The 19,898-nt window shown below is 42.3% G+C and overlaps 1 protein-coding gene across 1 annotated transcript in view; it reads right to left on the bottom strand.

Annotated features, from left to right (window-relative positions):
• The window catches only part of LRIG2 (leucine rich repeats and immunoglobulin like domains 2), a gene marked incomplete in the record, with an annotated part of 726,335 nt that overhangs the window by 585,618 nt on the left and 120,819 nt on the right, over window positions 1–19,898 (bottom strand). Inside the window, 2 exon segments of the mRNA XM_044076985.1 lie at window positions 15,671–15,814; window positions 15,942–16,085. Of these exon segments, the coding sequence (XP_043932920.1) occupies window positions 15,671–15,814; window positions 15,942–16,085 (288 nt within the window).

Below are 19,898 nucleotides of genomic sequence, written 5' to 3'. Positions count from 1 at the left end.
ATGGCACACTACCTATCATCAAATATTGTCAGCATGTCCACAGAGAACTGGTGCCTAAAGGGCAAGAGATGTTATCATCCAGGCAGTCAGCTGTAATGCCTTTAGAGTAGAAAGAAAAACGTCCTCTATGTCCTGTGTTAGGAGGTTCATTTGTAGAGGCAGTACATGTCAATATCCTTAGCAGCTCCGCCCTTGCTTTCAGGATCAGCCTGTGAAAAAAGTACAGTTGTGTACACTTACCATAAATGTAGACGTTCGGGTGTATTCACTACTGCAGTCATTACATTTGGATTATCTGCTTACACGTAGCCCTCAGTCGGCCTGATTAACAGTCTTGGGTCCTGTGTCGGTTGCTGTCCCTCCTTCCATGATGTCAGGGGTATAAAACATGCAGCCGACGCCATTACATCAGTTTTTCTTGCCCTAGATGTCAGGTGCCCCCAAAGTACAATGATATACCTCCAACAATAAAGCAAATACACAAAAAAGCTTTTAGGCATAGTAAAGGAAAGTAGAGGTATAACCAAAAGAAGCTAGGAGGCTGGAGGGAGGGTAACCAGGACTACAACAGTGAATACACTCGAACATCTACATTTATGGCAAGTGTACACAACTGTACTATGTTCTTTGTGTTTCACTGTTGCAGTCATTACATTTGGGTAGATTTCCAAAGCTATGGTTGGGAGAAGGAATTTAAATAGCATTAGGACCAGCTACTTAGAGTAAACTGACAAATGATGATGCTTGGTGAAAATATGCACTGTACTCCAGGTAGCAGCTTCTAGCATGTCCCTGGTAGGGATGCCTCTGAGAAAGACTGGAGAGGTAGATGCAGCCCTGGTGGACTGAGGTCTGATCCCCTGGGGGGACAGGTTTTCCATGGTGCTTATAGCAGAAATTAATGCAATGGCATAGAAATGGTTTGCTTTGAAAGAGCCTTCCCCTCTGCCCCTGCAGCAAATGCCACCAGCAGTTGTTCAGATTTCCTTTGAGGTTTAGTCCTGTCCAAGTAGACACTAAGTTGTCTGTGCACATCTAAGGAATGCAGTATCCATTCCCCTTTGTTCTGTGGATTGGGAAAGAAGGTTGGCAAATGAATAGACTGATTAAGAGCCACAATGGATACCACCTTGGGCATGAAGGATGGATTGGTTCTGAGGGACACCCTGTCCACATGAAAGATGATGAAAGGCTCCACTGCCATAAGGGCCTATAATTCAGATACCCTTCCAGCTGAAGTTATTGCTAAAAGGAAAGCTTGTTTTCCAAGAAAGAAATTTTAAGTCCGCAGTAGAAGCTGGCTCGAAAGGAGGTAGAGTGAGTTTCTCCAAAACAAAGTTAAGGTCCCAGGCAGGGGTTGGAGATCTCCTGGGTGGTCTCAAATTTTTGGCCCCTCTGAGGAACTGCTTGAGCAGTGGATGAGAGAAAAGGGCAGGTTCTGTGTTATAATGAGCTGAAATGGCTGAGGCATGGATTTTAATGGAGGAAAAAGACAGGTCCTTGTGAAGCATCTCAGTTAAGTATTGTAAACTCGGAGGTAAATTGGGCGCTGCTGTGCTCATCCCTTGAGATTGGTTCCAGGCACAGAATCTTTTCCATTTTTCAGCATAAGACTTTTTAGTACTAGGCCTCATTGCCTCTAAAATGATATCCATCACAGGTTTACTGAGGGATGGTAAAGGAGAGATTAGCCAGGCTGCAAGGTTCAGTGTTACAAGCTGAAGGTGCAGAATCTGGTTCTCCTGCTGGGACAACAGGAAAGGCGTCTGAGGCAGGTGCCATGGGGATAACAGTGACACACTGCGCAGGAGGGGGTACCAGTGTTGGCGTGGCCAGTCTGGAGCAATCAAAATCATCCTTGGTTTGTCCTGTTTGATTTTTAGTAGTACTTTGGAGAGCAGAGGCAGAGGGGGGAAGGCATAGACCGATAGGTTTTTCCAGCTGTAGGACAGAGCATCCACTTTCCAGTCTTGTTTGTGGGGAGTCCTTGTACAAAATATGTCCAATTGGTAGTTCTGGGGAGAGGCAAATAGGTCTATATCTAGGCTCCCCCATTTGCTTGTCAACATGTTGAAAATCTTTGGTTCCAGTTTCCACTTGTGTGGGTCCATGAGGTTTCTGCTTAGTCCGTCTGCAAGTGTATTTAATTTTCCTGGTAGGAAATGAGCTTCTAGGTGCACTTGGTAGCTCAAGGCTGTGTTCCACAATGCCATGGCTAGTCTGCAGAGGGGGTAAGAATGTGTACCCCCCTGCTTGTTTATGTACCACATAATAGTGGTGTTGTCTGTCTTTACCATTAGTTGTCCTGGAAGAATGTTGTCCTTGAAGGCTGTCAGAGCATTCTGTACAGCTGACATTTCTTTTTGATTGATATGCAGGTGCATTTGACTTGGGATCCATTTGCCCTGAATGCACTTCCCTGCCAGGTGAGCCCCCCATGCATATTCTGATGCGTCTGTTGTTAGGGTTTGGGCAGCAGGGGGTGGTATGAAAGGTAGTCCATTGTTTTGGTGGCAGGCCTCTGCTCACCAAAGGAACTCTAGACATAGGCAAGGTATGATAGGAATCATTGCTTCTAGATCCTGAGAATGTTGACACCATAGGCTTTTTAGATACCACTGTAGTTTCCTCATATGCAGTCTTGCATATGGAATTAGAAAAATGCAGGAGGCCATGAACCCCAAGGCTTGCATATTTGTCTTGCAGATAACAGGGTTTTTGTGGCCACTTGTTTGAAGTAGCTTGTTAAATGAATTTGCTTCTCTGGCGCGAGTAATAAAGCCATCTGGGAAGTTGCATTCAAGTTTGCTCCCAGGAATATAATTTGTTGACAGGGTACCGGGTGTGATTTATTTTCGTTTATGGTGTACCCCAGACAATTTAGAACCTTTTGTACAAAGGCCATATGATTCAACAGTATGTCCTGGCTTTCTGCCTGAATTAGACAATCGTCCAGGTATGGGTATATTTGAATATTTCTTTGCCTGCAAAATGCAATAACTGGAGCTAGGCACTTTGTGAATACCCTGGGCGCAGTAGATAAGCCAAAGGGCAGTGCAGAGAACTGAAAATGCGTGTAGCCTGCTTTGAATCGTAGGTATCTTCTGCAAGATTCCCCGATTGGGAAGTGCAGGTATGCTTCTTTTAAATCTAGTGTTGCCAACCAGGCATCTTTGCCTAACATAGGAAGCAACTGGTGAAGAGTCAGCATTTTTAATTTTGGAATCTCCAAAAAGGTGTTTAGAGTAGACAGGTCCAGGATAGGATGCCATGAATTGTCTTTTCTAGGTACCAGGAAAAGTCTCGAATAGAAACATTGTCCCTCTTCCTCTTCTGGTACCAACTGAATAGCCCCCATGCTTAAGAGAGAAAGTATTTGGTTTTGGGCCTCTGCCCACTGATTTGGGGGTAGATCTGGCCACCCGATTGGTGTTGGCAACGTGTGGAAGTGAAATCTGTATCCCTGTGACACTATATTTAAAACCCATTTGTCCTGGGGAATGAGTTCCCAGTTCTTTGCATGAAGAGCAATCTTTCCCCCCAAAGGGGTAGTCAGTTGACAAGTGCTTGGAAATCTTAAAAGGAAGTCATTGAGACAATTTACCATAGGGGGAGTCTTATTACTCCCAGATTTGGAAGTGGAGGCCCCCCACTGCTTAGTCCTGTGCGTACCCTGGGACTGCAGCCTGGGAGCTCTGTTTGATATGGGTTTGGACTGAGAAGTTCTGGAAGAGGCAGGAAAGGACCAATTCTTGGAAGGCCAATGCCTACTAAATCTTGGAGGTTGTACTTGTAAAATAGATTTAGCCTTTTCTTCCATCTTTTTAAGAACTTCTTCTGCCTTGCTGCCAAACATGTGGTCCTGGTTTAGGGGAGCATCCAGTAATTTTGCTTTAACATGATCTGGTAGGGATTGCTCCTTAAGCCAAGCATGGCTTCTAAGTACACACCCAGTTACAGCAGCCCTGCAAGATGCCTCTAGAGAGTCAAAACCACATTGCTAAGTATGTTTTCTAAGCTGTTCAGCTGTATGCAATAAATCCTGTAAATCCTTATTTTCAGCACAATCGGGAAACATTGTTTTCTGTTTAAGTAATCCAATAATATGCTGCTGGTACTTCAACATATGAAACTGGCAGTTTAAGGCCCTAATGGCCAAAGTTGCATAAGTATATACCTTCTTACCCCATCGATCCAGCACCCTGGAGTCTCTATCAGAGGGGGTAGGATTTTTGGCAGTAGTAGCTTTAATGCCCTTGGGCCCCTGTGAAATGGTCTCAGGATCCGCAGTAGGATTTTTGAAAAGGAACTTGAGAGTTAGGGACCCTGTAATATCTATCAGGTTTCCAGGGAGCAGGAGGTAAAGAGTCAGGTGCCAAGCCAGATTCTGCAAATACATAATCAACAATGTCTAGTACAGGAGGTACAGCTAAAGGCCTGAGCTGGGGCATAAGAAATCCCTAAGCCTCTTTTTTGAATAAGAGAAATCCTCACTTTCCCAACAAAAATGCTCCCTGAGACTATGCAAGGTTTCACCAAAAGAGAAATCCTCTGGGGGGGGGGGGGGGGCAGAGGGAATAGAGTCCTCAGCATCAGAATCCTCATAGGTAGATAAGGGTAAATCCTGGTCATCAGAGGAAACAGAAACTTCAGAATCCTGGTCAGAAGTATCATAAACAAGCTCAGTCCTAGGTCTCTTAGAGGGGGAAGGCTGGCTTCCCCTGATTAGAGTAATAAGGTCTTCAGCCATTCTTATCATCTGTTTTTTAGGCATAGAGGCCTGACCATGCGGTCTGGGCGTCAGTTTTTTAGGCATGGCTTGAGATTTAGGCCTTGAAGAATACGACGGCATTGGTTTAATACGCAAGTCAGAAGGCCTGAATACAACCTCAGAAGCCAGTGCCTGCACAGCGGCTCCGGACCCTTCCAAGGTAGAGACATCCACAGGCTCCACAGTTGAAGCATCTCGCGGCATACCGGACTCCGAATGGGTCTCAGTAGAGGCCTGCAAATCAGAAGTAGAGGATATCAGGGGCTGTGAAAGCACCTCACTGCATACTAGCAAACTGGGGTCTGGCTTACGAGAAGCGTCGTCGGCAACTTTGGACCTATGCAGCCTGTCTCTATCTTTATCTTTGCATTTTTTCGGAATGTCGATAGACGGAAGGCTGACCGAAGACATATCAGGATGATTGAACCAAGGATCAAAATATTTAGAAGCGTAAATATACAGATGATGGATAGTGCGTGGTTTAAATAAGGCACAAAACCGACAGCGAGGTACGTCGTGGTCAGGGCCTAGACAAGGAATATAGTATGAATGAAAATCTTTATGAGGTACTTTCTTTCCACAGGTAATGCAATTACTTTTACTAACATCGGTTAAGAGCAAGAAAAAAAGTTTCCCCAACGGGGTACTTAGCTTTTAGTTGAAGACTTCGGTTCTGAAACTCGAAAACGAAAATTTCAGGAGTCGGCCGACCGGCACTTGCGAACTGCTTCTGCTTCAGGCACCGCACTGCAAGAAAGACTGATGTAATGGCATCAAGCTGCATGTTTTATACCCCTGACATCATGGAAGAAGGGACAGCAACCGACTTAGGACCCAAAACTTTGTTAATCAGGTCGACTGAGGGTTACCTGCAAGCAGATAACCCAAATGTAATGACTGCAACAGTGCAACACGAAGGACATCAGCATGGTGATGGTGTACTGCAAGGAGTAGACATATTAGCACCACCTGTTCCTTACGATACCATTGGAGTTTCCTCAGATGAAGCTCTGCCAAGAAGCCTGTCTGGTCTGAGGACATCAGGTACTCCAGCATTCTGTGTAGTTCCCACGCTATTACCAGATTTTGCAGTACTATGTACGTGAAGAACGAGATCATGAACAGGACCTACTTTGAGGGAAGGAATGTTACCCGTCTGGTAAACTTCCAGTACACGACTCACCTTGTATTTAGCAAATGGAATTTTTGCAGGTTCACAGTCTTACACTTTTTGCAAGGAGGTCGGGATAAACAAAGAGAAGTGTGGCCCTCTTACAAGATTGGTGTGCAATTGAGTTATTTACCTAGTCAGGGGTAAATGTGAATGCCTTGGTCCTACACTACACAACGACTGGTGCAAAATACTTTGCAAACATTCTGAGTACAGTCAATAAAGCAAATTTCAAGGAAGTAAATGGATAGTGAGAACTTCCTGACTTGAATCCATGATACTGTCCATCTGTCTGTCCTAACTATAGGTACATGAAAGTAAGCATGTTTCAGGTTTAGGCTAACCATGAAGTCTTGTAGGGAGAGGAGGAAGAGAAGGAGGGCCTGCAATGGAAGTATTTTGAATTTTGGCACTTTCAAAATTTGATCAGCTTTGAGAAGTCTAAGACTAGCCTCCAAGAACCATCTTTTCAAAACTCTCTGCCTTCTTCCTGTTCTAGAAACTCTCTACAGTCTCCCCTTACAAAAGGCCTTTTGGCATGGCTATAACCAGATGTCTTTGATATTCTCTATCTGCTCAGAGAACAAAGAACCTTAGCCTTTTTATGAACTAAAGTCAGTTGCCTTGCCTCAATACTCTAGAGACCCAAATGTGCAGAGTGATTTTCTCCCACTCATCACCAGACTATTAGTCCAAGTGGGAAGGGGTAGTACAGTGTAGCACAGGGGGGTTGTTAGTGTGGGCTGGGGTAGGGTAAAGAAAAGCTCTGTTAAGTCATAGCTGTACCCTTTTAGGGTCTCAGCACCGACAGTCTCCCCAAACTTCCCTTACTAGTCATCTGACCACTTATAACTTTATGAAAAGTTTGTCAGTTTCTTCTACTGTACTATGCAGACGAGTACAACAGCTGCTTCACAGACTGCACTGTCTTCCTTTTTTCCCCTCCAGCTAAACATCTCTTCAAATATGGGCTGAAAAAAGCAGTACCTCCTTTAAATGTGCATTAAGGAGTGAAACAGGTTTAACCCTTAGCCACCCACAATCTCTAACACCACCCTGCATGATGCAGCTGCTACAAAAAGTCACACTTGTTAGCGTGACTACTAACATGGGAGGCGAGAGTGCACAAGTTTTGCACACTACCTCTCAGGGCTTTGTTCTCGGTCTTTTCAGGTGGGATAGAATAGTTCCCTGTTACTTATCAGATTGGCAGCTAATAAACCAGAAATGCAGAATGGCAGGCTTTCTTCCCAAAGGAGTCAAGTATCTTACTTTCCCTGTCATTGGGAAGGGGATGATTGTTTGGTCCTCAGTAGCCCCTTGCTGCAATCCCTACACAATAGTTGGACAAGTAGTAGGGTTCTACTACAGCTATCCACAACCGGGTCTACATCACTTCGCTGAAGATTAATTTCCACGAACCTTCATTCATCATCCCTAATGCAGCAAATGTTCCCTAATGCAGCAAATGTTCACTTCAACGAAAGGGAAAGCGATGCATTGGCCATCATAAAAAATGTTCCCTTTTCCCCACTGTAGTGTGATCTTGGGAGTTGGTATACATAGTTAAGGAGGTGTGGGGGGTGCAGCCCCCTCCCCCCCACATGGGTGGGTTTGAAATACTGTGGTGTGTGTGACAGGCGGAATACTGGACAACTTGTTTCTTTTCCAAGTCGTTCGTTGATACGAACATTCGCTGTATTAGGGAGACGAACAAAGGTTCATGGAAATGAACCTTTGATGAACTGATACAGACCCATTCACAACTGTATAAAATGGTTGAAGTAGTTGGACTTTCCTAGGAGTGGTGGTGGTGGTCAGAATGGATGGGCTCCAAAGAAGCACTCAAGCACATCTTCCATATTTTCAGTCACTGAAAAAACAGGTAAGGGCATCAACTCTTGAAAACACAGAAGTTACTTACATCTTTTTAAGGCCCTAGAACAATCCTTGAGCTACCATTTGAAGTAATCCTTTGCTTCACTAAAAGTATCTCCACAATAAGAAATCCTCTGGTAGGCAGGCAGAGGAAAATTAGCCCAGAGTATCTAATTCGCAGACAGGATGGGAGGATATCTCATGTATATTAGGATGGTATAGCCAACGACAGAGTCAGATTTCCTGGGACAATCTTTCCCTCTCTTTAAACTGGGGAATACTGACACTAGGTGTCTGCTCCCATGATTAAAGTTCTTGATGGAATACTACAAGTTCCTTGGCCAACTTCATTAGGTCTTGTGAGGGGTTCTGGGAGGGGGGGGGGGACTGGGTGGATGACCCACTCAGCACAAGATGAGGTTAGATGGCAGACGTCTGACACTTGGATACCTTGGCTCTGCTTTTGGAAGTGGTGGCCATCTTTGGGGCCACCAGTCATAGGTTGGCACCAATACCATTTAATTTTATTACCACATATGTCCCCACATACTAGAGCCAAGAGAACACTGTCCTCACTCTTGGTTATCATAATACAAATGTCAAAACCAAACCCCTATGGAGAAACATCCAGACCGAGTGAATGTCACATGATTCTGGCATAGGAGAATGTGCTACTGTCCCAGTAGTGGGCTGGCTCTTGACAGACACTGTCAGAGGCCTTGGTTAAAAAGGCAGAGTAGAAGGCTTTAAAACATCTCACCAGATCACTTCAAGCTCATGGTGGCATTCAGACTTGACAGATGTTATGGATCTTCTGGATTCTGACTCTGAGTTAATTGTCCTTTCATTTTGTACACTGGGTGTCTGTTGAAGACTTTGCTAACATAACAGCAGCCCTGGGCAAGAACATGGTTCAGAGTCTTGCACTGATAGTTCACAGGTGTATACTAGGTTCAGCACCACAAGAGTCTTTTTAAGCCTAGCCATGAATCCCAAATGTAGCGGACATGTTTTGGTACCCTAAGGTTATTTTAAGGGGTATATTTAGGCTAGTGCTTTGGATGTCATGTATTTACAAGCTGCCTCTGTCCAACAGAGACACAGGTGCCAGTTAGGGGGTGAATTTCTGATTCTCCATTCACTGGTCTAAAATTATGCTTGAATTGGGTTAGGGAAGAGCTATGCTCCACATGAATGGGAAGCCTATTCCAGAGGAGTAATCTTCAAGACACACACTTGTACCATTAAAATGTCCTGTTTAATTTAAGTCTCTAGAATGCATAATCCTGATGCTGTTTTGCAGATAACGCAAAATATCCATCAGAGCAGGAGCCAATGTTAACCTGTATGCCAGGCATAGATCACCCGTAAATAGTCTTCAGAAGACAGGGATTTGAGACGATCTGTGCAGGATGTTATTTATGCTCTGCATTATTTTTATGAGGAGCATCTGTGGACATTCCAGTTGGTGCATATGCTTTGTCAGGTGCATACTGAATAGGGACACTGTACTCAATTATTGGTCTGATGAGGACTGAATACTGTGGAACAATGACTTCCTTGGACAATGCTCTTCTCTGCTTAATGGACTTTGGATTGAACCTAACACAACAGGGACATGAGATTTTATTGTGTTCTATCCCTAAGCATAACAAACACTGACTATTAAGTCTTTTGTGCAATTTGCTTCCTATAAGTAGTGCATTTCTTTTTAACTTCAGAAACTGCCATGAACAGCCCTGCCATACAAAATCTTCTTATGCCACAAGCACAAAAATATTAACTGGAAACCTGCCTGAACTGATTGGAGTTATTATGCTTAATGAACTGCATGAACACACACTTTGGCAAGAAAGAACTAATCCAGTGTAGGCAGATATCCAACGTACAACACAGGCATGCTGACATCCAGGTGAGAGGACTTCAGTCCTGCCTGGAAGAAGGATGAAAAACTCTGGACGTCAGTTGAGACATTAGGACTTCTGCATCAGAAGTCCCAAGTGTGACCACTACTACAAAAGTGCACATTACAATGAACATCAACCTTTGCGCATAACACCAAACAGAAAACCTCTTTCCCTTTGACACAAAAGATTTCCCAGCTGAAGGGCATTTAGAGTCTTTGAAAGGACAACTTCATCCAAACGTCCAGATTTTCTCATCAGAAAGTACTTTTCTCCTTTTCTTTAATTCAAATCACAAGAATGTCACATGTAAGAAAACTATACAAGAATACAATCAAGTGTCCAATCACAACCAACTTATTACACGTTGAGAGTTAGGGATGGCTAGAAATTTAGAGTGGAGAGAAGCAATGCTCATTAGGTGAAACTTGGCATCCATTTCACACTTGCTGTATAGAGAGGAGTGCTCTGGAGCTATTCATTAAATTCATTTTCCAGTACCCACTTTTCCTGATTAATGACTGTAGGAGAGACTGGACTTATCCTGCAGGTAACATTTGCAAACAGGAGTAAGCATGCATGTGCACGCACACGGCTGACAGACCATCTCTCACACACAGATTAGAGGACTGACAGTTCACCTACTGGCATGTCTTTGGAATGCAGAAAGACAACACTGACCCAGACAAAAACTCATCCCAAAATGCAGAGGATGTGCATATTCTGCAAAGACTGCACCTCAGCCCTACAATTACAATTTTTTTAAAAATACAGAACACTGTTTTCCACACAATGATTCAAATATGAACACCTGAAGTGTTTATACATGCACTGAATTAGTTATCACTTTCAGAAATATCACCTAGACTGCAGAATTATCAAACATCTGCCAACTGTATTCAAACCAAAACAATTTTCTGTGCATAACATGGTGTCTTCACTTCCACAGGTCTAGTACTTATCCCTAGTAGAAAACAGCCAACAAAGCTGTTGATGAGCAGACTCACTATTACAAGGTTGGACAACCTCAGTTAGAAAGAAATTTAAGCGATGAAGCAGACATCCTGCAAAAAGGTTTTCCTGAAAAACTTCCATACAGGATTTTTTTCTGGGGAACTCCTGTTCAGAATATTTCTTTTTGGAATACAATGCAGAAAGTAGAGCTGTGCAACAACTTACCTAATAGTATGTGTCTGTTTTGTACTGTTGCAGTACTCTTTATATCTGGGATATCCTGCTGAGAATAGCCAAAAGTTCGGCCTTTATACCTTCCAGGCACCATACATCAGACGTATGTCCTACATCCACGGGCAAGGTACATATCGACTGCCTAATCCTCAGAAATGCATTAGTCAGAAATGAACTGCCACATAAGAACCACAGCAACCCAAGAGCAGAAACAAAAGCATGTACATACAGGAAGGGAAGAGAAGAAAGAAAATAACTAAGGAGAGGAAGAAGGACCCTCTTGGCCAAAAGGTAAGCAACTGAGAACAAGAGTATGGAGGGTGGGACAGAATACTGCAACTGTGAAAAGCAGAATATCTACTATTATGGTAAATTCTTATACAACTGTACTATGAACCTCCTTATCACTCGTGTAGTATTCTTTACAGCTGAGAGAGTACAAGATGGAAACACAGGGAAGCCATCTAGGAACCCATCAAGGATGGTCCTGGCAAAATCCATCTTGGCCCTAGAAATCACATCCAACTCGTAAATGTGTGTACAGAAGACCAGGTAGCAGTTTTTAGAATCCAGACCATTAAAAAAAGCATCCAGAGAGGCAAATGCCTTGGTAGAATGACCATGAATGGAAGAGGAAAGCTGCTAGGTCAATAAAATAAAAGGAAATGGCCTTAAGAGATCCAAAAGGAGATGGTTTGCTTTGAAATAAAGCCAAATTCCTGGGATGAAAAGAAACAAAAAGCACAGCCTTCCTGACATCTTTAGTCTTATCTGAGTAATACCTGAACTATGTAAATCCAAGGTGTGGAGAATTCTCTCACTGGCACTTTGTGGAGAGGGAAAACAAAAGGCGGCAGATGAACCGTTTGACTCAAGGACAAATCATTAACCACCTTGAGCATAAAGGAAGAATTAGTATGAAGAGTGACCCTGTCTTTATGAAAAAAATCAAAAAAGATGGGACTGCCATAAGTGCCTTAAGACCAAATACCCTCTGGGCAGAAGAGCCACCAACAGTACTATTTTCCAAGTACAGTGCAGCAAAGAGGAAATTGCTGACCCAAAGGGAAACTTTTTATCAAGAACAAAATTAAGGTCCCAAGGAAGAGGAATAAGCTTTTTTGGGGGACCTAATATTAAGAGCATCTTTCAAAAATTCTTTTATTGCAAAACAAGCAAGGGGTGGCTAGAAAGGCAGACGAGCAGAAATCGCTCAGAAATTAGTTTTAACAATTGAATATGCCAGACCAGAAGTCAGCAACTCACACAAATAGAAAAGAAGCATAGGTATATCCATAGAAAAAGGGTCCAGCTTACACTTGAGACACCAAACAGAACATCTCTTCCATTTATCCAAACAGGATTTTTTAGTAATGGGTTTTCTGGCCTCCTGAAAAATCCAAAGCACATCTTTAGACAATTGGTGCCAAAAAGGAATAAAAAAGCTATCATCCAGAGAGTCAACTAAGAAGTGGGTAAGTGAGGGTAGATGAAAGATCCCCTCTCTTGTGTAAGATCATCCATCCTGTGAGGTAACTTGCGATGACTAGTCCTGGCTAGAAAAAAATATAAGGAGGAATCAATGCAGTCTGGGCTAAAAGGGAGTCAGCAGCAAGATTTTGGGCCTGTCCCACATGATCTTGTACAGGATATTTGGTAACACATGAAAAGGAGACAGTCATACAGAAATGTCCCCTTCCAGGAAAGAGACATGGTATCCATCTTCTAAGCCAGATGACTTGGGACTCAAGAACAGAACTGGGGAAACTGTCTGCTCAGAGGGGAAGCAAATAGATCTACTTGAGGAATACCCCACTGATGTACAATGTCCACGAACACTTCCCTGTGAAGCATCCATTTGTGACGACTTGTACAAAATGTCTACCAACAGACTGTGATCCGAAGGGATGTAAACTGTCTGAAGAAACAAATGATGGTGGATTGCAAAATCCCAGGCCTGAAGAGCCAGCCTGCAAATGTAAGACTTTGTGCCCCCTTGCTTGTTGATGTACCACATAACTGTAGTCCTGGTACTGTCTGTGAAGATGACCTGTAATCCAAAGGGAGTGAAAGGCATGAAGGGCCAGCATCAGGACTCTCAACTCCTTGATGTTTTCATGGTCCATCAGTTGTTGAAGAGACCAAAGACCCTGAAACTTGAGGTTGCTGGAAGTAGTTCCCCAACCTTTGTTGGAAGCATCAATGTACAACAGAAGTGGGAAGAAGAACCTGAAAGGCAGGCTTGGATTCAGGGAGATCTGACAAATCCATCACTGGAGCTTGAGACAAGGCAAGAGAGGAACAGGAAAATACAGAGAATGGCAGTGACAGAGCCCAACAATCTTGAGATACAATTGAAACCTTCTAATATGGAGCTTGGCTAAGGGAACCATGGGAAAAGTGGATGCTGTGTACCCCAGAGCTTGCTGAAACTCTCTCTGGAAGGACTGGAAGAAACTGAAAATGAACTTATCAATGACAGAGCACTGGGGAGGCAGAAGGCAAGCCAGCACAGCTTTGGCCTGAATCCTTCAACCTAGAAAGACCTAATCCTGGGAGGGGATCAACACATGCTTTTTTGAAGTTTAAGGTGAACCCCTCACTGCAAAGAAGACTAAAAATAAAAGTGAAGTGAACATCCAAAAGCAGGAGCTACTGAAAAGGGACCTGAATCAAAAGGTTGTCCAAATAGAGGAAAATCTGAATCCCCTGAAGTCTGCAAAAGGCTACCACTGCCACCAGATATTTGGTAAAGAGCACTGAGGCCACAGAAAGACCACAAGGCAAAGAAAAAAACTTGATCATGAAAGGAAGAAAGAAGAGAAATGTAAAATCATCCTGAAGAGAGGGTGAACATTAAGTAATGTGGAAGTATCTTTAAATCTAGGAGCACTAGAAAAGCTCGAGGAAACAGAGGAAAAAGTGAATGTAGAGATTGCATTCTGAAAGAAGGAACCTTTAGAAAAGTGTTGAAAAAGGAAAGATCCAGAATAAGCGAAGACCCTTCCTTCCTGGGATCCAGAAACATCTTGGAATACAACTCTGTGCTCTGCTGGGAAAGGAGGACAGGTAGAGGTCCCGGGACCTCTGTCAAAAGATCCTGAGGGACCAAAGGAAAATGAGGGAGTTGACAAGAAGGCTGTGGAAGACCTGAGAAAGGGACTTCCAAATCATAAAATATTTTCTCTGGACAATGGAAAGAACCCAAGAGTCTTCCGAGTAGATTTGTCCTGTGTGCTTTTGTTACTGTTACCTCAATTTTTGGTCATCAGTTTAAAGGGCCAACTGGACCATCTTCCTACTTTAACTAGCTAACTAAAAGGGAGCGGACAGAATTCTCATGATTAAGAAAACAATCAGCAACTTTGAAGAGAGGATGAAAGGCAGGGAATAGGGACAAGATGTATGTGCAGTTCTCCATTATTTCTTCTGAACTGTGAGTTTAGTTTTTCTCCCAAAGTTTTTGGTTCACAATGTTGAGTCTTGAATTTCCAAGATGGCATAATTTTAACTGCCACCCAACCTCATTTCAGCTTAATGGTTAAAAAAATGATGTTATACAGTTTATTAAGAGTATCCCCTCTGCACCAGTGACATCACCTGTTTAAGTTGTTTGTTAACGTCCTCCAGAAGAGCTTCATTTTTTTGCCCTGATTAAAAGTGTCACTAAAACTGCTGCAGAAACTATACGGTAAGCCTAACAAAGAGCAGGTCTTATTGAGGTAATCTTGGTGGGTGTCCACAGCTATGTTAAAACAGCCATGGTTTCAGTGGGCATGTTTTGTATCTGTAACGCTTCAATTTTAACAGAAAATGCTAAAATGTTAGCTATACTGCATTAAACTGTCAGATTATAGTCTTCATGCTGAAAGCACACTGAATGCTCACCAATGCAGTCACCCTCGAACTTAAAACTGGTCCCACTAGTTCAGCCAAAAAATATGTAATTTTTTCCCTTTACAAGTGGTCTGGCTGCACCTAAGAAATGAAACTAACACATTAGTTCACTGATGTATAGATGCAAAGATAAAATTAGTTTCCTGGCATGTTCTGCTGTGCGACTGTTAAAGAAATGATTATCCCCACAGAAGGTTCATTATACAAATAAAGTTAAAATCATTAATTGACACTACATCCTCTTAGTGCTGTGCCCGTTAAGGGCCCAGTCTATTGCAACTCTCTCAGTCATTTCATCCACACATAAATCCAAAACAGTAGGAGCCCTGTCTGAACCTGCATCTCCTTTAACTCTTGCTCTACTTAGTTGGCTTAAAATTTTTTTGCATTATATGCCTGAAAGTAGAAAACACAGTTCAGAACTTCCAGGTCATTTAAAATAAACATGCACTGCCAAAACATGTCTTGGTTGCCCTTAAGTCTACAACTTTAAAGAATCTGCAAGTATGAGGCCAATGGCTTCTGACCAGTCATAACAAACTCCTGCATTACAAGTAAACACTGCTCAGTTTTAAACATTCAGCACATTTTTATTAAAGGAAAAAAAAAAGTGTAAATGAAGCCATTTTAGAAGTTAACTAGCTTCAAACTGGGGCCTGGAGTTTGATTCCCTCGATCTCTATTTGCCTATAGTGCACCTCTGAGCAAGTTACTTAACGCAAAAAAAAAAAAAAAAAGGCTCCTAAGGTCTGCCCTGTAAAAAAAAAAAAAAGCACTCGAACTAGTGAGTTCACTGGTTTCAAAATAAACGGTTAACTTAAATAAGGTGATTTATTAGAGGCTGACAGTTTGAGTACTTACAGCTCTTCTATACTAATCAAGCCAAAGAATGCTCCATCCATAAGTGTGCTGATCCCATTTCGCTGCAGTTTAAGCGACTTCAAAGACTCCATTCCTTGGAATGTTAAGCTATCCACAATTTTTATCCGGTTCCTTTTTAGCTCCCTTAAAAAAATGAAGATGATTTAAAAAAACATTTTTGCTCAACGCACAGAAGCGTAAAACAGATTTTGTATGTAAATGATATACTCTATGGCTGACCAGAAAGTGTTGAGAATTACTTAAAACTTACAGAAGTTGCAACTGCGGCAGTTTGAATATCTTTGGAGGGATCATGGAGATTCGATTTCTGTTTAACTTCAGTACTAAGAGTGAAGTGGATATATTCTGAAAACACCCGGGTTCAAGAGTAGTTATTCTGTTGTTACTCAAGTTCCTAAAAGGCAAAATAAAAAAAATAAAAAAACAGCTGAATGCTTGACATATCTGGACATGTTTAAAATGAACCTCTGAACTAGACATTTGACAGCAGGATAATTAACTTTTGCTGGTGCTCTCTATCAGAATAAAATGTCTCTGCTCATATCTGCAGGTGTCATATCCCTTTTGGCATACAGAGTCATAACCCGTTTTGTACTCATTGCAACAGCCTCCAGTTCTTTCCATAATCAAACTAGGAGAAATTTATGAAACAAAACAAATACTTCAACAAACTTTCCATCCCATTTTTATGCCTCTGAGCCACATCAGACTGCTACAGCAATAGCCATGAACCTTTGACACCATCCAGAATTTACTACACAAATAGAAAAAAAAAAAAGAGGTAGTTTGTCAGGTCTTTACTATTTCACACATTTGTTTAACTTTCCAATGTCTAAGCACATGCATGAGTATAAAATTTCAAACCTACAACCATGCTAAAAAAAAGGAATGTTTGAGCACAATAAAAAAAAAAAAGTTAAATTCAAATCCCTCATGATGACCTATGGATACAGGAGTACTTATCAAGGATATCAGACAATGAAAATGTTCTTAGTGTGTACCTTATCGGATAGACAAAAATCCCACACAGTTTGTGGATAAAAACAAGATATTCCGTAGGAGAGTTCCGTTATGGTATATTCTGTCCTAGAAGGCAACAGGCAAGTAGAAGCACTTTGTAAAAAGATGTGTATGTGACCAAATGGAAGTGGCACTATGGAGTACTGGTAGCTACCCCCCCCCCCCCGCAATGGAATGCAGTGACAAAGGAAAGCCTTCATTAACTACGCCAGGGATATTAGGGGACTCCTACTCCAACTTTGCAGAAAGTACCTACTTTCATCTTTATTATTTTATATAAAAAACAGCAAAAGATTATATGTAGTACTCAACTCCAAGCTAGACATTTCAGGGTATTCCACATGTAAGATCCATACAACAGCAGCAGACCTATCAAAGGGAACTCGTGTCTCAGAAGTCTGTATCCATGGATTTTTCAGCTGCCTTGAGTGGCAACATAAACTGCTGATAATTAGAAGTAGAAATGACACTCTGAACCAACACACTGACTTCTTTAGTCAAGTAAGCATTCTTGCTCTTTGGAGGAAGGCAAATGTGTTATGACAAGTTTCAGAAAGTGACAAGGAATGTAAAAGGTAAAGGTAAGGGCTATCAAGGCATAGCTCTGAAGCAAAGATAGGCCACAGGGAGACCTGAAACCCAGTCATGTTCCAAACAATAACACCAACTAAATATCTGAAATGATGACCAAGTGCCCACGGCACAAAGTCAGCAACAGAGACATTTTTGAAGCAAGCACCAGAAGCAACTGTGCCTTTGATGGAGTAACCTTTGAGAGCAGCATTTTCCAGTGGGTAGCTCAAAGCCAGATGGTCAAATATGATGGATTTCGCAAGTCATGTGGACACAGTTGGCATAATGGTCAAGGTCTTTGCCTCTAAGGTAAATCCTGACCACCAGCCAATAACCTTGGTGGAGTTTGCATGTTTTTCCTTAGACTCTGTGGGTTTCCTCCCACCCCCATTCTAAAATAGCCATGCTGGGTATTTCCACCACAAACTTATTCAAGAATGGAGCTGTAGGTAGGAGCACAGAATCTAGATGGTGCTTACTGGGGAAGAGTTCTATACAGCAACCACTTTGGTCATCAGCTGTGGTGTGCAGTATCCACTAGATAAAGGAACATTGATCACAGACTGCACACCATATCAGGGTTAGCTACTTGATGGCAAAAATATTAGCTCTAGATGATTTGGTCACATTAACTAATACTGCTAAAAGTGGGTAAAAACATTTATAGGTGATAAGCTGGTTGAGGACCCAGGCTACTCCAACCTATTCCAAGGACCCATGCTAAATGTGGAAGGAGTCTATGTGGCCCTATTGACTAGTGTGTGCCCATCATTAAGCCCAGCAGCCCTGGGTCACTTAAGCGGCAGGAGTGGCATGCCACAGGCATTAGTCACTCAGTGCTGTTAAGACCATCCCAGGTTCAAAAACTTCTCATATCTCCCATAATGCTCCACACATCTCTCCAGATCACATTTGCCCATGTAAATCTAGTGCTAAAGACCTATACAACTCTGTACGCCTCAAAATCACTCCACAGGGCATCATTTTCACTAAGTTGATAGGAGACATGTTGAACTGAATGGAAGCGGATCACTAAGATCTAACATTATGGCTAAGTATAAAATTTTCATACCTTACGTGATCCAGTCCATTCACTGTAACAGTAGGACTGAGTTCCTTAGCTTCTCCTCTTGGATGGCACCATGAGAAAACGCCAAAAGCAGCAGCGGCCATAAAGGTCAATATGGACTTTGAAATCACATCCAACTTAAAGTGCCTTAGGAAAGTGTGCAAGAAAGCCCATGTCACTGTCACACAGATGTCATTAATAGAAGAGTTTCTAAGAAAGAATCGGGAGGTAGCTATGGCCTTTGAAAAATGAGCTCCAGATGTGTTTGTAACAGTTTTATTGCATTTTGTACAAAAAAGCTAACAATTTGAAATCGCTAGACAATGTAACCTTGGACACTTTCTGGCTTGCTTTACCTTCAGCAAAGGAGACAAAAAAGTTGATAACTTTAGCTCTGCTGAGACCGTACTTTAGTTGGTGTACACCAAACTAAATCAAGGAATTTTAAGAAATACTGCCCTTTGTTGTCACAGTGAGGGAAAAATGCTGGAACAAAGATGATATAGGAAAAGCATATGGTGGAGGAGCAGATATAGGTGTCAACCTTACAGGAATATCTACCAACCTTAGAGGTAACTTCAGCAGTATTGCAGATCTTTTTGTGATCAATACCAAGGGCCTCAACACCAAAAAGATACCTGCAGATGTGAAGGAACTGAACCCAAAACAGATGGTACCAAGTTGATTTGATCAAGTCTCTCCACACAGGCCAACAACTGCAGAGAAAGAATTACTTAATAGGTTTATATGTACTTGTGTGAGGATCTTTAAAATCCATACATTCCCATGAAGTTTTTAGCCTTTACATTTTTAAGTACAAATAACCTAGAGATAAGCAGAGCATCTACATGCTTACATGTCATTCCTGTCCATGAGGGGGCAGGAATGCTACACCGGGGTGAATTTGCAGTTACCCATCCATCCAGGTTATACTTGAATAGTGTAAGAGAAGTACTTTGCTTTATGTAGAGAATAGGATTCCAAAGAAGTGGTGTTCTCTGTGATAAATACAACATGTTGGAGGGATAGGTATGTACGTTGCAAGAGAGATTTAGATCACAAAGGTAGTTATGAAAATAAAATCACCACGGATTCTAAAGACAATTTTATAGCTAGGTGAAGAATCTCAATGGCAACACTTAGTTCTGCTATGAGTTACAGCACAATGGCACTAAATATACAGAACCAACTGATATTGCCAACATCCTGGCAGATAGGTTCAGTGCTAACTTTACCCCCTCTCACCCCCCTAAAGGGCCCATCTCTATACCGGAAAAATGCAAAGTTCCTGTAATCATGACTGCACAAGTTAAAACCACTCTCCAAAGCCAAGAACACAGCATCCATGGGACCCTACAACATCCCAGGCTGTGTTCTACACAAACTACAGAACGAACTGGCAGCCTACCTAAGTACCTTGTTCAATCATAGCCTTACCTCAGGCTTTGTGCCCACTGAATGGCACACAGCTACAGTTATCCCACTCCACAAAGGGGGAGCCTCCTTGGACTCTGGGAACTACTGTCCCATTAGTCTGACGAGCCT

The sequence above is a fragment of the Protopterus annectens genome, chromosome 7.part0 (genome assembly GCF_019279795.1).
Source record: "Protopterus annectens isolate FY-2018-M chromosome 7.part0, PAN1.0, whole genome shotgun sequence".
Taxonomy (NCBI): Eukaryota; Metazoa; Chordata; order Ceratodontiformes; family Protopteridae; genus Protopterus; species Protopterus annectens.
Note: the sequence above shows the minus strand (reverse complement) of the source record. Positions and strands in the feature narration are given on the sequence as shown.